Genomic DNA, 26281 nt, shown 5'->3' on the forward strand with positions numbered 1-26281 from the left:
TGAACTCTTCTATTGAAAGTGTATCCAGTCAGCAAAACAGCGGGGAAGGGGGAGGGGTTTCTCGGCACTCTTTAAAGGTTGCTGGGGTTCCCTGAGGCCAAAAAGTTTGATAACCCCTGCATGGACACATTTTATTGAAGCACGGTTTAGAGAAAGCAGAACCTCAGTTTAGAGAAACGCCGTTTATCGAAAAGGGGACGCTTTTTAAAACGGCTTTCCTACTTCTCGCGTGTATCAGTGGTGCACGTGTTAAGCGATGGCCCCAGATGGCGCTCCCCCCGCTTCGCGGCGGCAGTTTGTGGCGGCTCATTACAAAAATGTTAACTCGCCCGATTTGTCCATACACGCCGCTTCGCGGCGGCAGAATTCGCTAAAAGGCGACTCGTCGCCATTTTCTCTAAACTGGGTTTTCTATAAAGGCATTCGATAAACCGGGGTTGGTAAAACGGCGTGCGCTAAAACGAGCTTCTCTAAACCGTATGTCTCCGCGTTTACTCAACTTCATATCTGCATACAACATACAAATACTCTTCTTGAAACAGACCGAAATCTTGGTCAAAATCAAGGTCTGTTATAACGAGCTTGCACTGTATATGCTAGTTATGATAATGTTTTAAAAAATGGATATAACTAAGGGCTCTCGTTGACATACAGATGAGAAAATATCACTGGAAAGGTGGAATGTTTGTTTCAATCTGAAAAGAGACAACATCTATGCCGTGCTCAAGTGATGAGGCAGGGTTTCGCAGACCCCTAAAACTCCTTTGTAGACCCCCATTTGAGAATCGCTGACCTAGGTAATGCCTTGGTGCTTCATTTTCAATTTTCTGCCGGGTGCCATTGTGGGGAATACTTCCCGGAATACTTTGCGGCGAGGGGAATTGTGGCGCTGTTTGGATGTTTGCTCGTGGAGGCTCAAACGCCTTGTACATCCCTGAGCTGTACGATTCATTCTCTCTTGGCTCGGAAATTGCAAAAAATAGGGAGAACGCAAAAAGAGGTCATTGCACACTGTTTTACTTTCTTTTTGCCTTCTCCGATACCTAAAATCGGAAAGTGTTAAACCAACTTTGTCTTTGATTCCTGGGTAACCGCAGTCGCCCTCAAGCTGGACGATATTTACCGCGTTTGCTTGCTAGTGGGCCTCGGGACTGGTGCAGTTAATTTGCAACAATTTTTAAGTTTAAAGTTTCGGACCATGTCCGAATGTGTCCGTGAAATTAGTCTGCATGTAATCTCGGCCTTGTTTCTTAAGGTTTCTTCTCTGCCCAAAGCCTCCGACGACGTCGATGAAAGAGGGCTGCAGTTAGTTCGGATGCGTCGTGGCACCAGGTGCTCGCTGCAGGTTCCGGAGTGGCGGCATGCCGACAGCATTTGGGCTGGCTCTTCATTTCCCGAGCAAGCAAAATATCTCCTCAAACATGTCGTATGCTTCCATCCATCGGCACACTACAGACTGCACGGAACAGATGGTTAGACGGACACTAGGCTGTGAAGAAAAGGGAAAGTTGCAATATCTAATTCTCACATGGTTTCGTGCCAATTAATATACAGTCGCCGACGGATTTTTCGGACACCCAATTATTTGGTTGTTTTCGCCGGACTGTCACTTACCCCATAGAGTTAATGTATAACACTGAGCGAAATTCCGGACGTTGTGAAGCTTATTGCTCGATATTTTTGACATAATTTGAGTGATTTCCTCAGCTTTTAGCCACAAAACGGCCGCTGTGATAGTGCTGCGGGGTTAGTCGCTGCCATTTTGGTGGTTTTGATTTTGCCCTGTAGCCTCGATACCACATCCTACACAATAAACAAGCTGGGTTGAGGCTATAGTCAGGTTTTCCGGTTCCGCTGTAGCTGGCATGGGTGCCGTCTGCAACGAGCTTGAGTAAACTTGGAGCGGTAAAGCGGTAAACCAGCTGCCAAAAATGGCACCCCCCCCCCCCCGAGTTGCCGCCATCTTGACTGTTTGCCGCATTAATGATCACGTCACTTTAAGATGGCAGCACTCGTAGGTGCACCAGATCATATTGGCCAGATTACGGTAAGCATGGCCGCAGTCCAAAATTTACTTAATCTACTAGGGTAAATGTTCTGTACCTTGGTGTTGGAAAGGAAAATCTACCCGCGTCCAGTTGCTCTGTCAGTCTTGTCATGTGACATGATCCGCGGGAGTAACTTTGATCCATTCGAGTAATATTGGAACGCAGCCCCAGAGGGCCCCCTGCTTGCCGTGATCTGGCCCAACTCTGGGTGCGGCCATCTTGATGTCACGTGATCACTAATGTGGCAAACGGGCAAGATGGTGGCAACCGGGGGCGGGGGCCATTTGTGCTGCAGGCTTTGGGTTGAGGTTGATCGCTCCAAGTTGATACTTAAGCTCGTTGGCCGTCTGCCCATTCTTTTGGTTCTTCCAGTTCTCGTGGTCAGTGTTTTACGGGTGCGACTGCGAGAAGAGTGGCCATTTTCCGTTCTTGAGCACAAAGGGTTTTTACCGATAGGCTTAGGATTGAAGTGAGCTTGGTGGACTAAATGCCGTCTCCAAATGGTACCAACTTCAACTTCGCTTTTTGTGCCAACGAAGGCACCGACAAAGTGCAGCACCGTAATCAAGAAACATTAAAAAATTAACAATATAAAGTGGAAATTGCACGAGAACTTAAAACTTGACATCAAGCAGGTGGAAAGTGGCCAGTATGCGGCGTAATATGCATGGGAATTTCATAATTTGGCTGAAATCGATTTTTCGGACCACTCGATTCTTCGGACAATTTTGGGGTCCCCTCAGTCCGAAAAATCTGTCGGCGACTCCTATCATCACTGCCAATGAGAAAGTGGCAGGAAGGTGCTTCAGTCGTCCCGTCTCCAGCACGAGCTTCCTATTTTCGACCGCGCTTCGGCGTCTTGTGCTCCCCGAGCACAAGCGGCCGAAGCGCAAAGAGTGTGCCGAAGGCTCAGGCATTTGAAAGACGTGCACTGGTGTTCTCGTTCCCTCTGCAACTATAATGACTTTCACATTCCATACAGTGGCCTGTACGTTGAATGGGGTGGATAACAGCAGCCTTTAGAATGTTTTTTCTTTAATCAGGTGGAACGGCTGTGCCATTTGTGCCATTTTGTGCCAGACGCATTTGTCTGTGCCATCCTGCGCTATAGCCAATACATCACGCCATACTGCAACAAATTGCAGAAACGTGCACCAAAAAAGATTATGTTTCTTGATTTTTGGTTTTATTGACTCGATTGGCAACATTGAGCGCATTTAGCGAGCGGCCTTGCAATCCTTTGTTCTGTTTATTCTCCCTGTGTATCTTGAGTCGGAAGCGTGCGAAAAAATTTGGGGGTTGGATTCCAGGCGCTACACCGCTTGCGACTGGATTGTTATTCTTCAACCATAAAGCACGAAACACATGTACGACGAAACCGTCTAGGCAATACGACGGTTGAAGGCAAGGGTTTTCAGCGCTCTCCAGTGCTACGAAAACCTTCGCCCCCCAAAGGTCATTCCGGTAGTTTGCACGTCGGATCGGATGGTTTTGTCGTACATGTGATTCGCGCTTAAGCGGTTAAGCAAGTCGGCAGAGGTGAGGTCGAGTCGTTAAACGTCAGATTGCCTGAGGCTCTGTGGCCCAGGATCCGAATGTCAACCAGTTGAAAATGAAGGAGTAAAAGATTCTTTTTAGTACTTCATCGTTAGAAGTTGGAACCGCATTCCCGCAAAATAAATCGTGATTTCATAGAAATGAAACGCGGTCCGATCCGAAACTGTGCCGTCCAGCAGCTTTTACGCGAGTGGTAGATCTGCGGTAGATCTGCTCGGCGTATTTAATCTTGCTCCAGCTTCGGATACGGTAACTCCGTTAATCGTAGTCTGCTGCTTCAATATTGAGTTGCACAATGGAATAAACTCTAAATTTGTTGCCCTGTTTCTCCACAGAACTGCATGTCCGTTGTTTACGCACGTCACGTGGTTCGCACATATAATTACTATGTCGAGCACATGTGGGTTGTGCGATAATCAGTGCTGGGTTGCATTTTGAGCAGCTGAAAGCCACTCAAAAAATATAAAGACCGACACGCTGTTTACAAACAAGCCCGCCTTTGCCCACACCAGGTGTGGGCACTGCGCATGCGCAGAAACCAAATTTGGGAGGAGTGAAGTGTCTGCGCATGCGCTGTGCCGCCGACAGCGCCACCGCAGCTGCATGACGTCGGGGCCGCGTGTTGGTCTAAAGGATACTATCTTCAGAAAATTATGGTACTTGCCTTTTGATTATCATTAAGGCTCACAAAGTTTGAAGTTTTCTCATCTGTTACACTGTTATATCCCATCTACCTAGATCCCTAACCACTCATGTTCATCTGTACTGCTAAGCACAATTGAAATTGCTTCCGTGCTTGTCTAAGACACAAGCTGAAGTGCAGTGAAAACTTATCTGGACTGCTCCAGAATGTAGTTTGAGCTGCTCCCAACCTGCTCCAAAACAGCTGTTTCAGCTGCTCCCTTGGCTGCTCCCAAGTACATGTCATGAGTTCCACCCCTGTTTAGCTCATTTAGCAAGTTTGGTAGGAATTCTCATAAATGCGCGGTTCGCTTTTAGCATCTCGATACAGGATGACGAGATATCGGCAATGCTGGAGCCCCTGTCCCGTGTGAACGTGGCATTATTGGGCATTCGCGGCGGGCCTCTAAAATATTTCAACGTCCAAATTATCTTTTCCAGATTAATGATCCTTTGTAAACCCTTGATCTCTCTTTGCCTGTGTAGACTGCCAGCAAGTAAGGACTTTGGGTCCCAATGTTAACTTCGATTTGAATGGAACGTGTGGAAAGGCGCTCCACTCGATTATCTGGGGCACCCCATATTTGTGTGGAATTCTTTATGGCATGTTGTTGCAAGCAAGCACGCGCAATGTCAAGCCTGCCAAAGGTGTGCCTGATGCACGTGCTTGGGTACGAAGAAGTTAAGCAACTGAAACTGGTTTGCGGGTGCTTTTAGTTTAATTACAAAAAGTTGTCATTACTACTCTTGCAGGTTAAGAAAATCGAGGCAAGCTGCTCTCGCAAAGCCCTCCCCACATTCCACTTTAGCGAGTGAACCCTGGAGAGGAGGTGAGTAGTCTCCTCCTCCTGTTTAGCATTTGCTGGCTAAAGTAAAGAGTGTAGGGCTTTGATAAGCTTTTCCTGCTTAACCTGCATAAGGGTACAATATATTCGGCAAAAAATAGCATGTGACGTGTAATGTCCGTATGTGTCGGTTTTTTAATTTGTTATATATGTATATATTTTTTTATTTGAATACTTGCATTACCTAAAGAGGCATCATAGTAGGGGGGGCACAGACAGAAAATGGAACAATAAGTAACACGCAACGATAATTCGATGCATCCTTGAACCTTCTTAACATGCAGTTCTGGCAACACTGTTTTAACAATGTCACTTGGCAGGTCATTTCAATTGTCGATAAACTGAGAAAAAAAAAAAAAAAAAACTTTCGAAACAGCAGTTTTCCAATGAAATGGACAAGTTTGTTTTTTAATTACCTCTACTTCCTTACACATAGTCAGGCTCAAAATATACTTTAACCTACAAATAGTGGTATCGTTTAACACTACGTAAAAGTTTGAGAGGGAGAAATTTGTGCCATCGACTGGGAGGTGTCCAATTTAGAGACTAAGTGTAATTATGCTAAATCTGAAATCATACTTGCCCGTAAGAAATCTTGCAGCATGATTCTGTATCTTTTCAACCTGATCTACCAAGTTCTGCCTGAACGGATCCCAAATCTCACTGGCATAGTTGAAGATTACATGAGAAAATATAGTGTGCTGGGGAGCCAACCAAACATTATGTTTAATAAATCCCAGTGACCGGTTTGCTTTCGCTGTAATATAGTCGACATGTTTCGGACGAAGAAATGACCCAAATATTTAAACTCCGACGCCTGTTCAAGTGAAACGATAGCAATACTGTAGGACAAAGAAACACTTAGTTTTTCTAGTGAATCTGGCGTTAATACATTTAAGCATATTTAGAGGCATGCACTGTTTGATGCACCAGGCAGCAATGTTACCTAAATTGCTTTGGACTGATTAGAAAGGTTAGATTGGTTGGAGAGGTTAGATAAATTTATTGTTTTAAAGTTACGTCACGTGATGTTACAAATTTTTAGATAATTTTTCACTGTTTCCTAACACTAATAGCAGATATCATGCCTCATAAAAATAGTATCGATAGATATCTTTATAGTTATGTTGTCCAGGAGTTGCACATGTGTGAGTGGCGTGCGTGCCATTCATCCGTGCATGTGGGAGTGCGGGCTTGGTTGGGTTGGTGCGGGTTCGGCCTCCGGGGCCTTCGCCCACTTGTGCATCACTGCCTAAGCGAAGCGGTGAGGCTTCGTCGTGATGGTTGGCTTGGTTCCAGGAGTTTTAGTGTTAGCTTATGTGCATCGAAGGGGACAAGTGCAAGCCCAGCGCTCCGTATATCCTTGACTTGCGCGCACGCATGTGCAGTCTGGGTTTCTGTAGACTACCCGCTTGCGCTTGTAGCTTTTCCTTTGCTCGCAGATAAGCTGAAACGGGTGAAACGAAGTATGGCTACTGTGCGAGAGTTAGTGCAACTGAGGTGCGCCCTTTCATAAAGCTCGTGCTTCTTACCTTTGCTCTGCATTGTCGCACGACGCACTAAAAGCCATATATTCAGGAGGGACGATCGGAAATTGAAACGGAGTGTACAATCGTGACACATTCGATGCTTCATGAAGCGAAAAAGGGTCGAAGGAGTTATATGCTGCAAGTGCGGGGAGTTGGCACGCAAGATCCATGTGGGATCCAGATTTCGAAGCTCAACGCCACAGTTTGATGTACTGCCAAAAGGAAAAGGAAAGTGAAGTGTTCTTTGACAGCGACAGTGAAGGTTCAGTAACCTGCGATACAAATAAATGAAACAATGATTCTGATTACAATGATATCAGCAAGCCAGTACCAGAATTCCGGTGTGCGAGATCGAAGTGATATTATGCAACCAACAAATTTCGAATACATGGTACCCTAACTAAACATTCAGTGAACCATATTGCTTGACTGGCGATCTGTACCAGCTTCTGGAAGCTGACGGCTGGATGGTCATGGAAGGAGAGTTTACGGACACTTGAACAGGTGTTTGAATGTCTATGAAACCATTGAAAACACCTCTTGGGCCTTCAGTAAAATCCGACTACAGCCGTGATGATTGCAGTGACCAATGGCATACCTTTATAGGTTCTCGAGGCTAGAAGCCATCGGTCCCGGAAACTTGGGGGTAAACGGCATGCAACTTGCTTGGATGCCGAGTTAAGTCTCAAGAAAGCGGATACTGTGAACAATTCATAACTCTCCCAACAACCTAATTTTTGTGAAATCCATGATTTGATTGATTCGTCTCATGGACATGCAATGCACATATCGAAATATTCAGAAAGCCGACACTTGGCAAACTATAGTGCCCATAAAAAATAAGTTGTCTACAGTTACGCTGTATGCACAGTAATGGAACTTTCGAAAGTCGCCCGCTTGCTCCCTTCCCACCACTACACACAACTTGTAAAATTTAGCTTGTCTCCTGGGAGGAGGGCTTCTCCCTACATGGCTCATGGTGAAGGAAAGCGCTAGGCAGACTGTTGGCTAGGCTGAGAAACCTGCAAGTGTGCTTCTCCGTACACTACGAGTGTTGCGGTAAAACAAGATGCTTGGATGTGTTTGTCCCCTGGGGTTGGGCTCACGATGATGAGTGTTTCAACTTTTAGTGATATTAAATTCACTGAATTCTATAAAGTGCACAAAATAATATTGTCATATCTTATTACAGTAATAAAAAAAAAGTTCCGCTTTGTTTATATTATTTTGGATGTTTGTCGAGAACGGTAGTCAGACATCACGGGAAAATTGGTTTTGGTTCCGGATTACGACCCAAATAGGCATGCTTGGTGCACGCACGTGGAAATACATTATACAAACGCATGTTTTCATTGCCGTAAGAGATCGATGCCTGTCACGTTCAACCGAGACGGACCCCGAAATCAGAGGACCCGGACGAACAGGTTACGAAATTTCACCGTATGTACATGTATTTACATAAATAAACAAAAGCGAAAGGCATCAGAAACCGTACGGTACAGTATTGTCTTAGTCCCCTAGACCCAAGTCTCCACCCCTAGCACTCACAACCTTGAAGTGTCCCGGCTCTGGTGCGCTCTCAGGTCTCTTTCCTTGGGGAAGAACATCATCTTGCCGCTCTGACGGCGGACGCCTCGTTGGTTGATCTCGGTCGATTCCCGGGAGCGGGCCTCGGGTGGGGCTTCCTCCGGAGCGTAGCCGAAGCCGCCCCGTTGGTTAACGGTGGACTCCCGGGAGCGGGCCACGGGTGGGCTTCCTCCGGAGCGTAGCCGAAGTCGCCGTGCTGTTCACCGGACCAGTGCTGTCTCGTTCCTCTTGATGCTCGTTCCAAACCTCTTCTTTTCTTTCTTTTTCCCCACACCACGCCTCGGTCGCCTTCTCGTCTTCTTCTATTTCCTCCTCCGGTTCACGATCGTGACAATGCCCCCAATGTTCGAAAAATTCATCTTGTGAATTTTCTTCCTCTTCGTTTACACTTGCGTGTCCTTTCCCTGGGTGTCTTTTCTCGGCTGTCAGGGCGCGTGCCGCAGAACCCTTCGGGTATCGTTTTACTCACAGCACACGGCCTGTCGTTGAAGCATCCGCATGCACAACACATTACCACACTCTTGGCACTGTACTAACCCCACCCTGTTTATCAACAGAAACCGGCACGTGTATAGCGCCACGAGATTTCCATGCCTCCCCACGAACCTCAAAACACAGCTACTCCATCGATATACGATCGCCCTACTCAATTAACCCTGCAGGGACATTGTGACTCGTCCTCAGCAAAAAGAAAGAAAACTAATCTAACTGAAACACTGAGAAATGCTGTTTTCCTACCATTACCTACCCTCTGTTAATTACACATTTATATCCGGCTCAAGTAATCGGCACCGACGTTATCTTTTCCTTTTATGTACTCTATGTGGAAGCTGTAGTCCTGCAGCTTCAAACTCCACCTCATGATGCGACTGTTGTTGTGTTTAGCCTTGTTGATGAACTCAAGCGGCTGGTGGTCTGTCTGTACCCGAAAATGTTGGCCGTACAAATAAATCTTGAACCTCTCCACCGCCCACACCAGTGCTAAGCATTCTCTTTCTACGGTCGCAAAGTTCTTCTCCGCCTCGCTGAGTCTACGACTCGCGTAAGCTACGGGATGCCATACTCCGTCTCGGTCTTGCAGTAATACCGCCCCTATGCTCGTGTCAGAAGCATCAGTGCGCAAAGTGAATCCCTTCTCTACATTCGGAGCCAGCAAAATGGGTGGCTCGGCTAACGACTGCTTCAGGAGCGTGAAGGCTGCTTCATGCTGCTCACCCCACTCGACCTCGTTACTTGCTCCCTTCTTCGTCAGGTTTGTCAAAGGAGCCGCTACTCCCGCGTAGTTTGGTATAAATTCTCGGTAAAATCCTGTCAGCCCCAAAAATGACCTAACCTGACGTTTCGTCGTTGGTCTGGGTGCGTCTTGTATCCGCGTAAGGATCTCTTGCCTTGGTGCGATAAGCCCCAATCCTATTCGGTGCCCCAAAAAGCTTATCTGTCGGAATCCAATTTCACACTTCTTCGGCTTTATTGTAATGCCGGCGGCGCGCAACCTGTCAAATATTTCTCTCAGCGTGTCGAGGTGTTGCTTCCACGAGTCTGTTGCTACCAGTACATCGTCGATGTAATGATGTGCGTCGGGGATACCCTCCAGCAGCTTTCGCATCAACTTAGTGAAAGTGGCTGCTGCCGTTTTCAGCCCGAACGGCATGAACTTAAATTGATACAATCCGGTTAATGACGAAAACGCGGTCTTGGCTTTTGACCCTTCCTCCATGGGTATTTGCCAATAGCCTCTGGTCAAATCAAGTTTTGAGAAGAATTTTTTGCATCCCACATTCGCAAACGTTACGTCTAGCCTTGGTATGGGTTCCGCATCGGACACCAACACCTGGTTTAGACGCCTGAAATCTATGCAGAACCGGTTCGAACCGTCTGGCTTTCTCACCATTACCATAGGAGCATTATACGGTGACGTCGATCTTTCGATAACCCCCATCTTCAGCATCGCGGTGATCTCTTCCTCCACTAGCTTATGTACTTTCAATGGTAGCGGATACTGTTTGATGTGTACCGGCGTTTGGGTGGTCAACTGGAGGTCGCACGTCATCAAGTTCGTCCTTCCCGGTAGATCTGAAAAGATCTCTTCGTATTCGCTGATCAAGTCAAACACTTGTTGTCTTTTCTCTCTGTTTAAATCGGTATGGACTACCACGTCTCGTTTGTCTTGCTGTTTTGTCAGGGAGAGCATTGGAACTTCGTCCTCACCTGCTTCGGTGATGATGTCGCTATCCTCGTCGACTTTTACGGCCACCCCACAGCGTAAGCCGACTTGTTCGCTCCCTTCCCGCTCCTCGTACTTCTTAAGCATGTTCACGTGGAATATTTTGCTTCTTCCTCCAATCTCAAGCTCATAATCTACTTCGTTTTTTCGGGCCGTGACCTCAAACAAGCCCTTCCATTGCATAAGCATCTTGTTGTTATCACTTGGAAGAAGTATTAGCGCCCTATCTCCAGCCTTCATTTCACGTTTGACCCGCTTATGGTCGTAATTTCCCTTATATTTTTCTTTCGCTACCTCCAGACATCGATGGGCCAGCTCACATGTTTCTTCGAGCTTCTCCCTCAACTCTAAAACGTACCCATACGAACTCTTTGTTTCTTTCTTCATTGCTTCGTTGGACCAGACTTCTCTTAGGATGGCTAACGGTCCTCGTACTCTTCTCCCATACAAGAGTTCGAATGGAGAGAATTTTAAGCTGGACTGGGGTACTTCTCGGTACGCAAAAAGCAGAGCGGGCAAGTACCGGTCCCAGTCTTTAGGTCTCTCCTGGCACATTCGTCTGAGCATTTGTTTTAATGTGCCATTGAACCTCTCCACAAGGCCGTTGCACATAGGATGGTAGGGGGTCGTTAGGAGGTGTCTCATTGACAACAGTCGGCCCACCTCCTTCATAAGGTCCGATGTAAAATTTGATCCTCGATCACTGAGGATCTCTTCCGGTACGCCATATCTGGCGAACATGTCCATCAACGCCTCCGCCACCTCTGGGGTACCAGTGCTTTGCAAAGCTACCGCGTCCGGGTAGCGAGTGGCTACGTCCACCATGGTCAGGATGTATCTCTTTCCCGAATCCGACTTCGGCGTAATGGGGCCAATGATGTCTATGGCAATTTTTTGGAAGGGCGTCGCTATGGTTGGCATGGTCCCCAAGGGTGCCTTACCCACTCTTCCTTTAGGCACGGTGCGCTGGCAAACGTCGCAAGATCGCACGTATCTTCGTATCTCACTCTGCATTCCGGGCCAGAAAAATTCTTCTGCGACCAGCCCTATCGTGTTGTTTATCCCCTGGTGACCCGACATTATGCTATCGTGGGCCAGGGCTACCACGGTTCGTCTGAACTTCTCGGGAAGCACCAGCTGATCCGTTTTTCTTCCGGAGCTGTAGATGACACTCCTATACAACAACTTGTTCTTTATAAAGAACTTTCGCTTAGTTCTTCCTCCGTGCTTAGGAAAGGTCTTACCGATGTTGTGGAAACATTTCTCGAGGCTCTTGTCGTTTTCTTGCTCCTTGAGCATCTCTTCGGCTGTCGCTTCCAGTGGCGAAACCTGCGGCACCCTCAGTTCGGCTCGCGGCTCTTTGGATTGATCTTTGTCCTTTCCTGTCTCTGTCGCGTTCGCGATGAGCATGGGCTCGTCCTCGCGTTGTCCCGAGCTTGGGGAGTTCTCCGGCAATGATTCGGAAGAGCCCTTGCCAGCTCGTTCTGCACTTTTTTCTTGGCTTGTCTCCTGGTTTTGTTTTATGGACGTCTGCCTGTCCAATTTTCCAGCTGGACTCGCCTCCTCCATTTCGTTCCACTTCGGGTCCGGATCATTAACGCCTCGCACCATCGGCACGTTACCGAGCACAAGATCGTACAGCGGGTTACTAACACACTTCGCCCTTACCCTTCCGGTGAAGTATGGTGTCCTCACCCTGATCTCCGCTTCCGGCACATACCTCACGGTCCTATCCAACAGATAGACTGGACTGGACTGCCCGGTAAATTCCTCAGGTTGAACCATCTCCTTTCGTACAACGACCGTATTACAACCGGTGTCCCTCAAAACCGTTATTTTGCGGTCACCTAGCCGTCCCTCCACTACCGGCATGTTTTCCACTAGAAACTTTGGAGCTCGTCCTACGGCCGCGTTGATCACTGGGATCTTGGCGCCGTTCTGAAGCGTGACATAGGCTTCATCAAACTCGGCCGCACTGCCGTCGCTTTGCTCAGCTAATACGCAGGACGCTTGAGATCGATCGTTTTGTCTCGTCCCACAATTCTCGGCTCGATGCCCGGGTCTTCCACAATTCCAGCACGTCAGCTTTTTGAACGTAGGCGGGCGGTTCTTGCAATTTTCTGCCTTGTGGCCGACCTTATTACAGAGGAAGCATCGGATGGTTTTTCTGCTTGCACCGCTCGTCGCTTTGTCTGTCTCTCCAGCACTCGACTTCTTGGTGCAGTCCTCCATCTTCGGCCTGCTCGCCCCTGTTTGCAACTGGGCCTCTAGATATAGATCTGCTTTGGATGCTACCTCATCTAAGGTTTTGCAGTCTCGTTCACGTAGAAATACCGACAACCGGCCAGAGCAACTGAGTAAGAACTGCTCCACTAATACGCTGTCTCGGAGGGCCTCGAATGTCCGCTCCACTCCAGCGACCTCGATCCACCTGTCGAAATACCCTGCAAGCCGGGCGGCGAACTGCCTCCTCGTTTCTCCGTTTTCCGGTTTAGCTTCGCGAAACCTTTCCCTGTAGCCTTCTTTAGTGTACCTGAATCTTTGCATGAGTGCAAGCTTGACTTTCGCGTAATCTAGCGCGTCTGCTGGGGACAGGCGGCCAACTACCGTCAGTGCTTCCCCGGACAAGCAAAGACTCAACGTCGTGGCCCACTTTTGCTGGGGCCAGTCGAGACCCGTCGCGGTGCGTTCGAAACGCTGTAGATACGCATCTAAATCATCTCGGTCTTCATTAAATTGGGGAATCAACTTGTGAGGACTAAATTGGTGTCCGTGTCCTGGCGGCGCACCTTCCCCTTCGCCTCGGATCCTTTCGCGACCCGACGCCGCTCCTTCCTGTAGCGCTAGTCTAAGTTGTAGAACCTCTCGTTCTTTTTCCAACAGTGCTCCCTCCAACTCCCGTTCCTGTCTTGCCCTTGCCCTTTCTTCTCGAGCACTAGCCTTTTCATCCTCAACCCATTTCTTCAATTCTTCCCCTACATAACCTAACTTTTCCCCGGCCGCGATCAATCTGTCGTTTTCCATACTGTTGCGTCCGGTTTCACAGATCCCTAGGTGTCCCGGTCGACGTGATTCAAGCAAAAATTTGATGGAAAAAAAGGGATCCTGGCAGGCTCGCCAATTTGTCACGTTCAACCGAGACGGACCCCGAAATCAGAGGACCCGGACGAACAGGTTACGAAATTTCACCGTATGTACATGTATTTACATAAATAAACAAAAGCGAAAGGCATCAGAAACCGTACGGTACAGTATTGTCTTAGTCCCCTAGACCCAAGTCTCCACCCCTAGCACTCACAACCTTGAAGTGTCCCGGCTCTGGTGCGCTCTCAGGTCTCTTTCCTTGGGGAAGAACATCATCTTGCTGCTCTGACGGCGGACGCCTCGTTGGTTGATCTCGGTCGATTCCCGGGAGCGGGCCTCGGGTGGGGCTTCCTCCGGAGCGTAGCCGAAGCCGCCCCGTTGGTTAACGGTGGACTCCCGGGAGCGGGCCACGGGTGGGCTTCCTCCGGAGCGTAGCCGAAGTCGCTGTGCTGTTCACCGGACCAGTGCTGTCTCGTTCCTCTTGATGCTCGTTCCAAACCTCTTCTTTTCTTTCTTTTTCCCCACACCACGCCTCGGTCGCCTTCTCGTCTTCTTCTATTTCCTCCTCCGGTTCACGATCGTGACAATGCCGTACGTGCTGTTCGCTACAGACACATTTTGTGTCCATAATTACTGTCATAGTGGTGCACACCACACAAATGAGTATGTTCGATTCGATAATCTCCAACGAGTGTCCACTGAGGTATTGCTATCAGAACACGGGAAACAATATCTGAAACTCCTTGTTAATTCTATGCTGTCCGATTTAGTTAGTGTTTGTTTCCGAACAATGAAGTTGCGTTGCACACCCCTGTGTTGTGTCTCTTTTTCATCAAATAAAGTTAACGTATACAAAACTTGCTGCCGGCAACGAGCTTGGATGCCGAGAACGGAGAAACTGCAGTGCGACGTTTTTCTTCGCCACCGGTGCCGGTACGCAATCGGAGTTGTGACGAGCAACATTCATCTCGCTCTCGCGCCTTAAAGGTACAGACATACGCAGCTCTAGAGAAGGAGACGAGTCATTTCCTTGCCTGAATATATATTTATTGTGCGTTGTGCCACATTATGTATAATACACATCGTTTCGCTACATTTTACCAATCACCGCGAAACCGCACAGATAGCGAGACCGTGCATTGGTTAGGCCTACGTCAACCACACCGATCAGCTCAGCTGGACCTGGGCGCGTGCCAAGGTTCAGATTAACAGTACAGTACATACCATATGTTGAAATAAACAAGACAAAATCTGGTTATATGCAGTAACAGTACCTAAGAAAAGCACAACTGACCGCATTGGTGAGGTTTACAAGGTTCATGCTGTCGCCTGCAACCAGCGACGAATCTGACGAATCTCCGAATCTGCCGAATATTCGTCACGGGAAGTTTGCAAATTTCCGAATTCGAACCTCCGGTGATTCGTCCCATCACTAGTTAACACCACACTTTGACGCCACAGAGCCGACATTTTGTGAGATGGCATGATGAAAGGGAACATACACCCTATTTTTTAACACCGTCTTCTCCGGAGGGGCAAAGGAAATCTGGTCCAACAGCTTTCTCCATTGTGTAATTGTTCATTTGTGTCCGTAATCTCCTGGTCAAAATGGACGGCGCCATCGCCGTGAGTACTTTCGGTTATCACAGACGTGCTTCCAGTGCGCGAACATTCGAATGAATCGGTCACACACTCGTATTTATCGTGCATGTGCTGCTCATAGTTTTTCTATACTCTGTTTCACCTTATGATGTACTGCAGGGAAAGGCCACAAACACGTGCTCCTTGCTCAGGGCACAACTTGGCGGCGCAAGCTCTCGTGCAGTAAGGGCAGCTGCCAATGCTATGAGCTCGCGCTTCTAGCCTTCGCTGCGGTACGACATAAGGTGAGACGTGGTATACCAATTCACTATTTACCTTGTGACTCACTTTTGTGTGGAGTTTTTTTCTATCTGCACATGCTTTCTACGAGCCCCCGATCGATGTCTGGTTGTAGTAAACCGTGCTTCCTTGTTGATGCTCTGGAATCACAGCTTTAAAATGTTTTGCTTTGGCACCAGTTCATATAAGCTTGAGGTACTGTACCTGGTGCCCACCTAACTTTGCAGCAAGTTTGTGTTTCCTGTCCTCATCTGCCTACGCTCATGAAACTTGTGTTTGCCTTTTCTGTTTTTTTCTGTCTTTTACATTTTATCTCAGTGCGTATCGGCGTTAATGACTTATTGGAACCAGGATAGAAAAAGAATAACAATTAAAAAAGAAAAATCAGATTTATGTAATTGAAATCAAATTTTTGATGATTTAAATTGCTGATAAGCTGCTCTAACCTCTGTCCCTTGCAGCATTAGGTGCATAGATACACATCAAGCTCCTCTGTACTCCTGACAATATGAAATGGCGAAAAATGAAATGCCTGCACTCCTCAATGACTACTTGCAGGTTTTCATATCTTAGGCATTTTTAGAAAAAGAAAACAGTCCACCGCATGACTCACGTGTACCTCGTATCCCTCCAGTTGAGGGCTCGGCACTCTGGTGATATTATCCTCTGCTTCCATGTTCGTCTCTTGTACCGCAAGAGAATCCGGCTGCTTGTCTGCCAACAGACGTTGCAGTTGGTATTGCTTCTTTCTTGAGGACAACCCTTGAACGTTCAAAGTAACGAAACTAAGTGCCATTCAGATCTCATTGAAGTAGGCCAAGTCAAGCAACGGAGAGAGGTTGGTATGCAGTGAGAGTAAGCCATTGCCAGAACACGCTACGTAGTGTATACACCAGCACAAAGTATGACATTCTTACTTGTGGTTTTTTTCCTAACTGACAAAGTCCGGGCACCCTGCAATCACATTTCTGGTTCCTTTCACGTCGTGTCCTTTCTTGCCGGACTTCCACCTGTACCGCCAGGGCTTGCATAGTGCCGAGCCGTTTTGGTTATCTACTGAAACCTCTGGACCATTCTTCCCTGAAGCCAGTCCATCTGTTCAGGCTCCTGGGTTTGTGCCGTTTCTAGTGATCTTTTTGCAGTGCCACTCATGGCCTCCATGTCTTGCTTATCATCCTTCTGGGCTTCTTCCCCACCACTGACGTTCGGGCCCTGTTCGCGCCGCGCCGCGAGTTTTCTTGGTCTTGCCCTTGATCTTGAGACGGTGAACCTCGTGCTTGCTCTCTGACCGCGGGTTTAGTGACACGCGCTGTATCTGGGGCAGGCTCCTATGCAGACGGGGCCTTGGGAGGGGCACCTGCAGCTTCTTCGGCTTCTTCCTGGTCCATGACTAGCTCTGAGGTCTCGTCCGCCGTCCTTACGTTAGCGACGTTGGCGTACATCCTCCTACAGTCCTCTGTTGTGTGCTGGAAGCGCCAACAGCTGTTACAACGGCGCACACTGCACTCTCTCCTGATGTGGCCAGTTCTTCGATAACTGAGGCAAGGCGGAGCCCTTCCTGGAGCCAGGATGAGTGCCATGCAGCCAGGCTTCCGGAGTTGGTGTGGCAGCTGCTCTACTGTGACCCCCTCCTTCAAAGTTAGCCTCGCAATTCTCGCGGTAAACAGGACACCTCCGGAGCCACTGAAGCGCCAGGTCTCTCTTGTGACCACTGTCGCTTTCCCGCATGACTCCAGAGCCCTCCTGGCATTGTCGTCTGGGAGGTGGAAGGCAGTCCAGTGAAGTTTGAGCGTCTTCTTTTGGCTTCGATGGTTCCTGCGGCCACCAGCTTCTGCTTGGCAGATGGAGACTTGAGTGTCACCATCCACACATGGCTCATTTGAAATGGGCCACATAGGCAATGTCACCTAGGACCCCTGCTTTTGCCCAGGCCAATCCTGAAATCTTCGATGTGGTAGGGCCATGCGTCGATTTTGCCATGAAGAAACATAGTATTTAGGGCATGAATGTCTGTTGCCAGCGGGAGCAACATTACCTTATATCTTTCGTTACTCGGCTCAGCAGAAAAACTGTGGTTATCAGTAGCCGTTGATGCCGCTTCGACGGAGCTCATTCCGATACATCCTTCCACTTCGAAAGCCGGAAGTCAAATCCTTGCCTTCACTCTCGGTTAAAATGATCCATTTGCTATTCACAGCAGGAAAACTACATGCTCACTTCATATCTTATCGCAACAGCACAAAGGACTAGCCTAGCACACAAGAAACACACCATCGGAACAAGCCAATTGTGCCAAATATCCAAAGAAACAGATTCTTTGCTGTCAATGTTACCCTGCAGACTATACAGAGGGTGAGGAGTATATTACAAAAAAGTGTATTTTCTTATATCGCTATGTTGTTCTGCCACCTTTTGAATGGCAGGCCAACATTGTGCTATCTAAATATTCATACAAACCAATTTTTTTTGGAAACCCCCGCAAGTGTGCTTCCCCCAGAATAACATGCACTGCAGGAAAGCGACCTGGGACAAAAGTTTGCTTGCTGTATCTCCTGTAGGACAAAATATCTACCGTAAACCAGTTTGCCTGTACGCTCTCTTGTCTATTTTCTATTCATTGTGGGAAATCTACATGTCCATTACATCCTCAAATGAGCATTTGCGTTGGTTGGGCCAAAAAGGAAACTTTTCAAATTCAAGATCTTTATTCAAGTCTACATAGAGCAGTAGTACAGATACCAGGGGCCAGACAAAATGTCGTCGGTGCGACAAAATCTAGTCTTTTATGCACCACAGTTGAGAAGAGAGAGTGAGGACCAAGGGTCACAATACACACCACAAATATCAATATCCAAATAGGCACCACTGTGCTGACAGCAGTGAAGACATCATAGTGCCTGGTATAAAGGAACTCAGCTAAAAGGCAAAAAACATTAGATATACAAGATATACATGCACACTAGTAAACGTGCAAGAAAATGTACAAAAAAGACGCTTCAGGGAAAGTCAAACTCGCTTGCGGAAAACCAGGCAGGAACACAAGGAGCAATGGCCGCCGAACACATGGCAAAACAATGGGAGGAAAGATTGGAAGTTGATTCCTGCGTGGTCAGAGAGAAGACTGAACGAGAACTGGCTCCGTCCACGCAGGAAGTGACGTAGTGCATAGATGAAGCCGTTTCTCCTCTGGCTTGGCTACGTCCCCCCGCAGGGATCTAGACACTGTCATTGCTTTGAAAAGTAAACACATCAGCATCACAAGTGACGTCATTTTATAAAATGCAATCTGCGTATAATAGAATATGTGAAGAGATGCTATCAACTACCGTAAAATACCAAGGCAAGTGCCAACTCAAAATTTAGAAGTAATCGCGAAAAAATGGGGGATGGGCGCTTGTACAGTCGTCAGTTTTACATCTAAATTTATTGTGCATATTTTCTCGGACGTTAGAAATTTGGGAATGGGCGCTTAGTGTGGAATGGGCGGATGCGCGATATGGTGCGGTATATCATTATTACATATTAAAAACTGGAGAGGGCCAAGTACCGAAACCAGCGGGACTTTCGATGCTATTTTTATAAAAGTAAAACAAATCTTTCTGGAATGAGGCTTTTAAGGCATTCATAATTGTTGTACACGTAACACACGTCAACATTTCATCGCAACCCGCACTCTCAATAGACTTGTTTGCATTCACCTACTATTTATTTTTTTTTTACATTTTTCTACTTTAAAATTTGGGAAAGGATGGGCTTCAGAGTATTTCTGCCTCTCAGAATACTGCGGTCGGCTTTTAAAAGAAGTATAAAAATGCAGCGATAAAAGTGCTGTGCTATTTGCACCAAACTGTACCATGAAGGAAAGTCCGCAACCTTGCACCAAAGTGCCATTTTTTGCTAAGAATTGCGCCACACCTGCGCCAATGCGGTCTTGGGCAAACCAAACATAAAGATATTTTATTATTGGTTGATACTAATGTTCACAGAAGTAGTAGGAGGAAAGGAAACTGGTACAAATATGTGTTTCACAGCACCTCTACTCACCGTATAGTTTGTTTTACCTTCGGTCGGAACACAATCGAAGGCTCGAACAGATATAACCAGGAACACCTGTACTATAAGTGCAAGTCGCTGGACATTCGCTGTACTTTATTGGTTTAGTTGATAAAAGAACATGTATGGGAAGACGGACTATTGCCGTATGTCGTGTCGACCACACTGGCCGGTTGTTGCTATGGCAGGTTGATCGCCGACATTGTCTAAATTTGCAGATGATGTCGGCTATGTCGGGAGCTGAAAGTGAAGAAAAAACAGTGCAAATTAGTAGGATGGTGGCTACTGCGATAAAACAAGGATCTTGTACTCCAGATGGGATCACTGAATTACCTATCGTGTCTGCTGGATTCCTCTGTTCCGCCTCTCATCAGCGTACGTGCAACGAGCTTTGCCCTTTTGCACCGGACTGCTTAGGAGCAGTGGCTGGCTCGGGCGAGCACCTGAGTTAACGCGCCAGACTCGGAAATTATGCTCGGTATTATTAGTGGTCTACCTTCCTTGGTCTTGATTGTAGGGTGATCTGTAATTTTAAAAGCTGTACCAAGAAATAGAAAAAAAAGGTTCGATGTACACCTAAGCACTTCTTATGAGTTGTGAATGTGAAAGCTTGCAAGCCACTCATTTGCTGCCTCATTTCGTGTGCCGTCTACCTTTCGTCGCCGGTCAATGCGTGCACTCTGAACTTGGACGCTCCGTGGTAATGGCGCGCCGACGGACATGCAGCGCCATGGGGTTAGCGGTCGTTGAAACTGACGCGCAGCGACCAATGAGAGTTCCGTCGACGCGTGCCAGCCAATGGGACTGAAGCCGAAAGTCCATCAGCTTTACTCCGCTTCTTTGGGATCAAGGAATTAAGGTGCCGTTGGCTAGGTTTTTGCATGGTTTCATAGCTGGGAGCTGGCATCACTTGGAGAAAGGATTTAAGGTACCCTTTGTCGCGGCTCAATCCATGAGTCCAGTTAATGCTTTCTCATTAAAATAACTTAGGGTCTATATTTGAATACATACAGTAGTCAAGGTAGTCCCCGTGCAGCTGTCGACCAGAAGGCCAGCGAACTTTGACTTCACTTTAGTTTCAATGTCAATAAAGAGCAGTGTCACTTTTAATGCACGAGTGCAGGGTTTCATAATATTTGTGGGTAGTTATTTTTGCAGTATAAAATCAATTATCATCATCATTGAGTCTTCATGCTCAACGTTTACCAACTTGCCCAGCTTACCACTTTGCTTGGAGTCTTGAGTTTGGCAGGCTCATACAGCTTATGGGAAGCATTTTGTTATAGACGTGTTTTTCCAGGGATTGTACAGTAATTATATTCACAAACAAAATCAACTACCGGGTGTAAAAGTGGGAAGGGAGAGAAGCTTTATCTCAACTGAAATGTATTCATTTAAAAAAAAAAATTTTTGTTTAGAGCGCAATTTTTAAGCGCCTGTTCCCGGCTTGAGCTGCGTTGGCGTAACCGCAAGATGCATGATGGGTAAATTTCCCTGCTAAATTTAGCGGAAAATCTTTCCCGCTAGCGGAAAAATTTCTCCGCTATATTTAGCGGAAAGGTTTCCCCGCTAAATTTAGTGGAAAGATTTCCCCGCTAAATCTAGCGGAAAATTTTCCCCGCTAAATCTAGTGGAAAAACTTCCCCGCTAAATTTAGCAGGGAAAATTTTTCGCTAGATTTAGCAGGGGAATTTTTCCCGCTAAATTTAGCAAAACAGTTTCCCCGCTAAATTTAGCGGAAAAAGTTACCCCGCTAAATTTACTGGAGCCCGCCAAATTTAGCGGGAAATTTTCCCTGCCAAATTTAGCAGAAAAAATTCCCCGATAAATCTAGTGGAAAATTTTCCCCACTAAATTTAGTGGAGAATTTTTTCCGCTAAATTTAGCGGAAAATTTTCCCCTAGATGGGGGGCGAGCAGGAGAGGAAGAGGGGCATAGTCCTCTCTCCGCACCTTCCCCTCCTCCTCCTCAAGAGCTGCGCTCTAATTTGGCGTTACAGGAAGTAAACGGCTTTCATTTTTTTAGTAAGTATTGTAAATAAAATTTGCCTTATGTCAAAAAAATTATTTTATTTATATTTATTACAAAGATAATTAGGAATATTGTCACACACGTTGCCAAGCGTGCACGTGCGTGGCCGAGTAGTTACCGTGCTTAGCTTTTGTGCGGAGGTCCTGGGTTTGATTCCTGGATATGACGCGTCTTTTGTTTATTAATGCAAAAGCATTTAGCATCTCATGGAGCGAGCTGACGTCATCAGTCTGAAGTGCGAAAACGGCAGATAGTAGTTTCCATTGGTTCCATGGGCTGGTGCGCGTCGACAAGGCTCCCATTGGCCACTGCGCTCGTCAGTATCCACGACCGCTCACCCCGTGGCGCGGGTTGGCCACCAGCGTCCCATAAACACGGAGCACCCAAGGTCAGCGTGCCTAGGGGAGCACACACGCTGACCGGTGACTAGAAGCATGCAGCAGACGAAGAAGGGAGCGGACGAGCGGCTCGCATGCTTTCGCATTCACAACTCATAAGGAATTGTTAGGTGTACCTCAATCTTTTATTCTTTCAATTTAGCATTCTCGTAAGTTTAAGAATCTTGTCGTCTCATTGAGGTACGAATGGTCTACGCTGAATATTCCACAAACCCACGCGGGTACGTAAAGGACTCCGCATGGCGAGTGGAGTCAGTCTCGCCTCAGCGTTCGATCCTGCTGTTTCGTCACCATCGACGCTAACCTTTCTCTACTTTGTTTTCGGCACAAGTTCGCCCCATTAAACGTTTAATTTGCTTCAGTTTTCATCGCCTCATCAAATGTCATTCGGGACAATATGCTCCAGCAAAAGCAGACCTGGATGAATGAGGCCGTAGGGCTAGATTTTCTACATCACCTGTCTGAGGCCAGCATGGATTTGACAAAAGTGCTGTATCATCGTTAGGCTGGCACTCGTGTTCGATAGGGGAAGACTTGAGTTCCGCCTGAATGCTGACGCACCTTGCATTCAATCTGCGATTCTGCTAGCCTCCGGTAGGTGATGTGGAAAACCCAGCACTTTGGCCTTGTTACGAGTTACACCGGTAGGGGAGAATTCGGCACTGTAGGCACGCAAATGTAGGCACTTCGTTCCACCTCAAGTCTAGATGGAGCCGACGCTATGAACTGTTGGTACCAATTGACAGCCTCAAAAGTGCACCATTGCGGTTTTTTTCATGCTTCTGTACGCATTCTATCATCGCTGAGCCAATGAAACAGAAAAGACCCAGTGATTTTCACTTTTGACGTTGTCGGCACCTGGACCTCAGATGCGTTCGAGGCACCATAGTGAAGCTGCTTCTGTATCGGAACCAACAATATTGCTGGACTGGTCAGGGGTATGTTTTTTCGCTGGATTCAAATGCGTAGTGTAGCTTGAACTGTAATTTACTTGCAACTTTGGCATTGTATTCCTGGTTAGTGAATCTTCCGGGCATAAAAGCCTACCTCTTGATCTCAAAAAAAGAATTAAAGGGCAACTCCTATCCATACTTTCGCTTTTGGGATTATGACTGTTTTTAGCGCAGTCAGCGTCCCTGAATTGCAAGGTGTAATTTTTTTTTCGTTATTGCGCATAGTTTTAAAGATATCGACGCCTCAAAGTTTTGTTTGGGGCGTGGTCAACAAAACCGAAACTAGCCACTCGAGGCCCCGGCAACACTGGAAATCGGAAGCTATGTGAACGTGACGTCAAAATCGTTTTCGTTCAACAAGTACGCAGGCCGAGCGGCACCTACCTCTGTTACGCTAGCCATCTAAAGATAGGAGGTAAGCTAATTTTGTTTTAATTCTGTATACGTGGTAGTTATCCAGCATATATGTAGCAAGAGTTAGTGCGTATATACCCAAAAGCTAGCAACTGGAAAACCCGTGAACTCGTTCAGTGCCGTACTCGGCGGCCGCCGCCGTGCTTGTGCTATGCCGTACTCGGCGCTTGTATACACAAAAGCTAGCGACTGGAAAACGAGTGAACTCGTTCGGTGCTGTACTCGGCGGCTGTCGCCATGCATGCGGTCTTTCGTAGTCGTCGCAAGGCCTAAATTGTCATCGGGGCTCCGTGGATGGAGCGGCGTTGCTCTACGCCGCGCTGCTGCAGTGACATACAGTACTGGGGGCCCTCTCAGTTTCGCGCTGCGGGTCAGTCCCAGACACAAAGCTTTGAGGTTCCGGCGTGTGCCGCGGCGCCCGAACACACGAGGACTGGGCTGTACACGCCTGTTTTTTCATTCTTTTTTACTCGGGCGCGTAAAAGCCGAAGTCCAAAGTCCACTCGTCGAACAGCGTTCACCCACACCTTCTTGAATTTCTGGTCTGTTGGAAACTTGTGAAAAATCACCTCCGGGTTGCGCAGCGGGCTGTTTGAGCAGCCCACAGCGCTACAAGTTGTACTCGGCATCTTTCGAGGAACAACTGGGCAGTCTTGGGCGCACCAAATTGCTTGCTAAAACAAGTCTTGGAGTACTCGCAAGCAAATTAACAAAAGGCTATACCGAAGCTACACGGGCTACAAATAAAAGCAAAGGCTAAACACGCCAATCACAAGCCGAAGTAGCGGTGGTAGCGGCTCAAAGAAGCGCGCAATGCCCGGACCGGAGGAAAAAAAGAACGATACTGACGTCATGGCCCAATGTTGCTTTAGCAATCGGCAACGCGCTGGCCGCCCGCTAAAGAGCAGCGGCTCGCGGTGGGTCGCATTTTTATTATCGGCATTGGTTGAGAATGTGGCGTCCCCCGGACGTAATATTTTGGTTGGAGTCGTATTTTGTGTCACTACAACGATACCAATAATTTATTTCATTTTGGAGTTTTGGCCGGAGTTGCCCTTTAGTGTATAGTTACTTGTTCGGAGTTTAGGAGCATACTTCAGGGAAGAAAGTTTACGATGGCATCTTCGGAAGAATGGTCTGGTCATTAACCTTCACTGAGGTAAGTTAGCGGCTGGCTAAGCTCACTTCAACCCTCTTTGTTTTATCGATGTATGCGCTATAGAGGTCTGTGCAGATATAAAATATTTTATAGAGAATTGAATATTAATATCGGACCGTGAATTGAATTTCTTTTCGAACACAAATATTTTACATTTATATGCATTGAGCCCAAAGAATTTGAGAAATCGTGGCTAGATTTCTTTTTTAAGGAGCATATTCTTATGAGATGGAACAGTTTTATTACACAAGAAACATTTCACATATCTGTATTAATGCAACAAAAAGTCCCAATGAAATAATCAGTTGTGTAAAATCTAAGAAAAGTTATGACTATCTTAATTCTTTAAATATGGCTCAAGGATTCCTCTCTTGGAGCTAGCCTCTAAGGCTGCGGTCTCACGGCAGCCATCTTGAACAAGGCGTTCGCCGCAAGCGCCTCCTAGACGCAACGACGTGTTTCTCCGTTTCGGGAATAGCGTCCAGAAAGTCATCGCTCTGCGTCACCCAGATTCCAGAGAACGGTACCTGCCGTTTTTCTAACATCCTCAAAGAGTTCCCCGACCTCACCCGTCCCTGCAACACCGAGGTTCCCGTGCGACACTACGTCACACACCATATTGAAACATCAGGACCTCCCGTGCACGCAAGACCACGGCGACTCCCCCCCGACAAACTGCGGATCGCTTGTCAACAGTTCGAGCATATGCTTGACCTCGGAATTATCCGCCCGTCCGACAGTCCATGGTCATCACCGTTGCACATGGTCCCAAAAGTATCACCTGGAGACTGGCGGACATGTGGGGACTATCGAGCTCTCAACCGGATCAAGACAGCCGACCGCTATCCAGTGCCTCACATTCACGATTTCACAGCGACTCTTGACGGCACCACTATCTTTTCCAAAATTGATCTGGTCCGGGCCTACTACCAAATCCCAGTTGAACCGGCTGACATCGAAAACACCGCGGTCACAACACCATTCGGTCTCTTTGAATTCGTCATAATGCCATTCGGACTCAAAAATGCTGCACAAACTTTTCAGCGTTTCGTGGACCAGGTGCTGCGAGGTTTGCCGTTTTCCTACGCCTAGATCAACGACATCCTCGTTGCAAGCGGCTCCGCCGAAGATCACGCACAACATCTGCGTACGCTCTTCGCTCGCCTGGCGGACTACGACATCGTCGTCAATGTCAGCAAGTGTGTGTTCGGCAAAAATGAACTGGAGTTCCTTGGACACAAAGTCGACGCATCGGGTATTCGCCCTCTTCACAGCAAAGTGCAGGCAATCCGAGAATTCCCCCAGCCCGTCAACAAAAAACAACTATGTGAGTCTTTGGGAATGCTTAATTTCTACCGCTGCTTTTTACCTAACTGCGCCGAAAAACTTCAACCACTCACAGACTTGTTGAAAGAACAGCACAACCCAACGACAGAACTTCAGTGGGACGACCCTGCCCGCCAGGCATTTCACCGCGCCACGGAGCTCCTCGTAGAGTGCACAATGTTGGCACACCCGAGAGAAAACGCATCGCTTGCCCTGGTGACGAACGCCTCCGCCACTGCGGTGCGTGCGGTATTGCAGCAGGTGGTTGAAAAGTACCCTCAGCCGTTGTCGTTCTTCTCACGCAAGCTCTCACCAACCGAGCAACGTTACAGTGCCTTCGGTCGTGAACTGCTGGTAGTGTACTTGGGTGTAAGGCATTTCCGCCATTTTGTGGAAGGTCGCAACTTCGTCATAATGACCGACCACAAACCACTTGTGCACGCCTTCTGCAACTTGCGGCCAGATGGTGGAACCCATTCCCAACGGGAGCTGCGTCAGATGTCCTGCGTTG

At 47.5% G+C, this 26281-nt stretch overlaps 1 protein-coding gene across 1 annotated transcript in view; it reads right to left on the reverse strand.

Moving 5' to 3' along the window:
• Window positions 1–9013: 9013 nt before the first annotated feature.
• LOC120848988 overlaps window positions 9014–26281 on the reverse strand; it is a gene marked incomplete at its 5' end in the record, with an annotated part of 39534 nt that continues 22266 nt past the window's right edge. Inside the window, 2 exons of the mRNA XM_042286287.1 lie at window positions 9014–9166; window positions 10136–13056. Of these exons, the coding sequence (XP_042142221.1) occupies window positions 9014–9166; window positions 10136–13056 (3074 nt within the window). The remainder of the gene's footprint in view (window positions 9167–10135; window positions 13057–26281) is intronic.

The sequence above is a fragment of the Ixodes scapularis genome, unplaced genomic scaffold, assembly GCF_016920785.2.
Source record: "Ixodes scapularis isolate PalLabHiFi unplaced genomic scaffold, ASM1692078v2 PGA_scaffold7__128_contigs__length_106722199, whole genome shotgun sequence".
Taxonomy (NCBI): Eukaryota; Metazoa; Arthropoda; class Arachnida; order Ixodida; family Ixodidae; genus Ixodes; species Ixodes scapularis.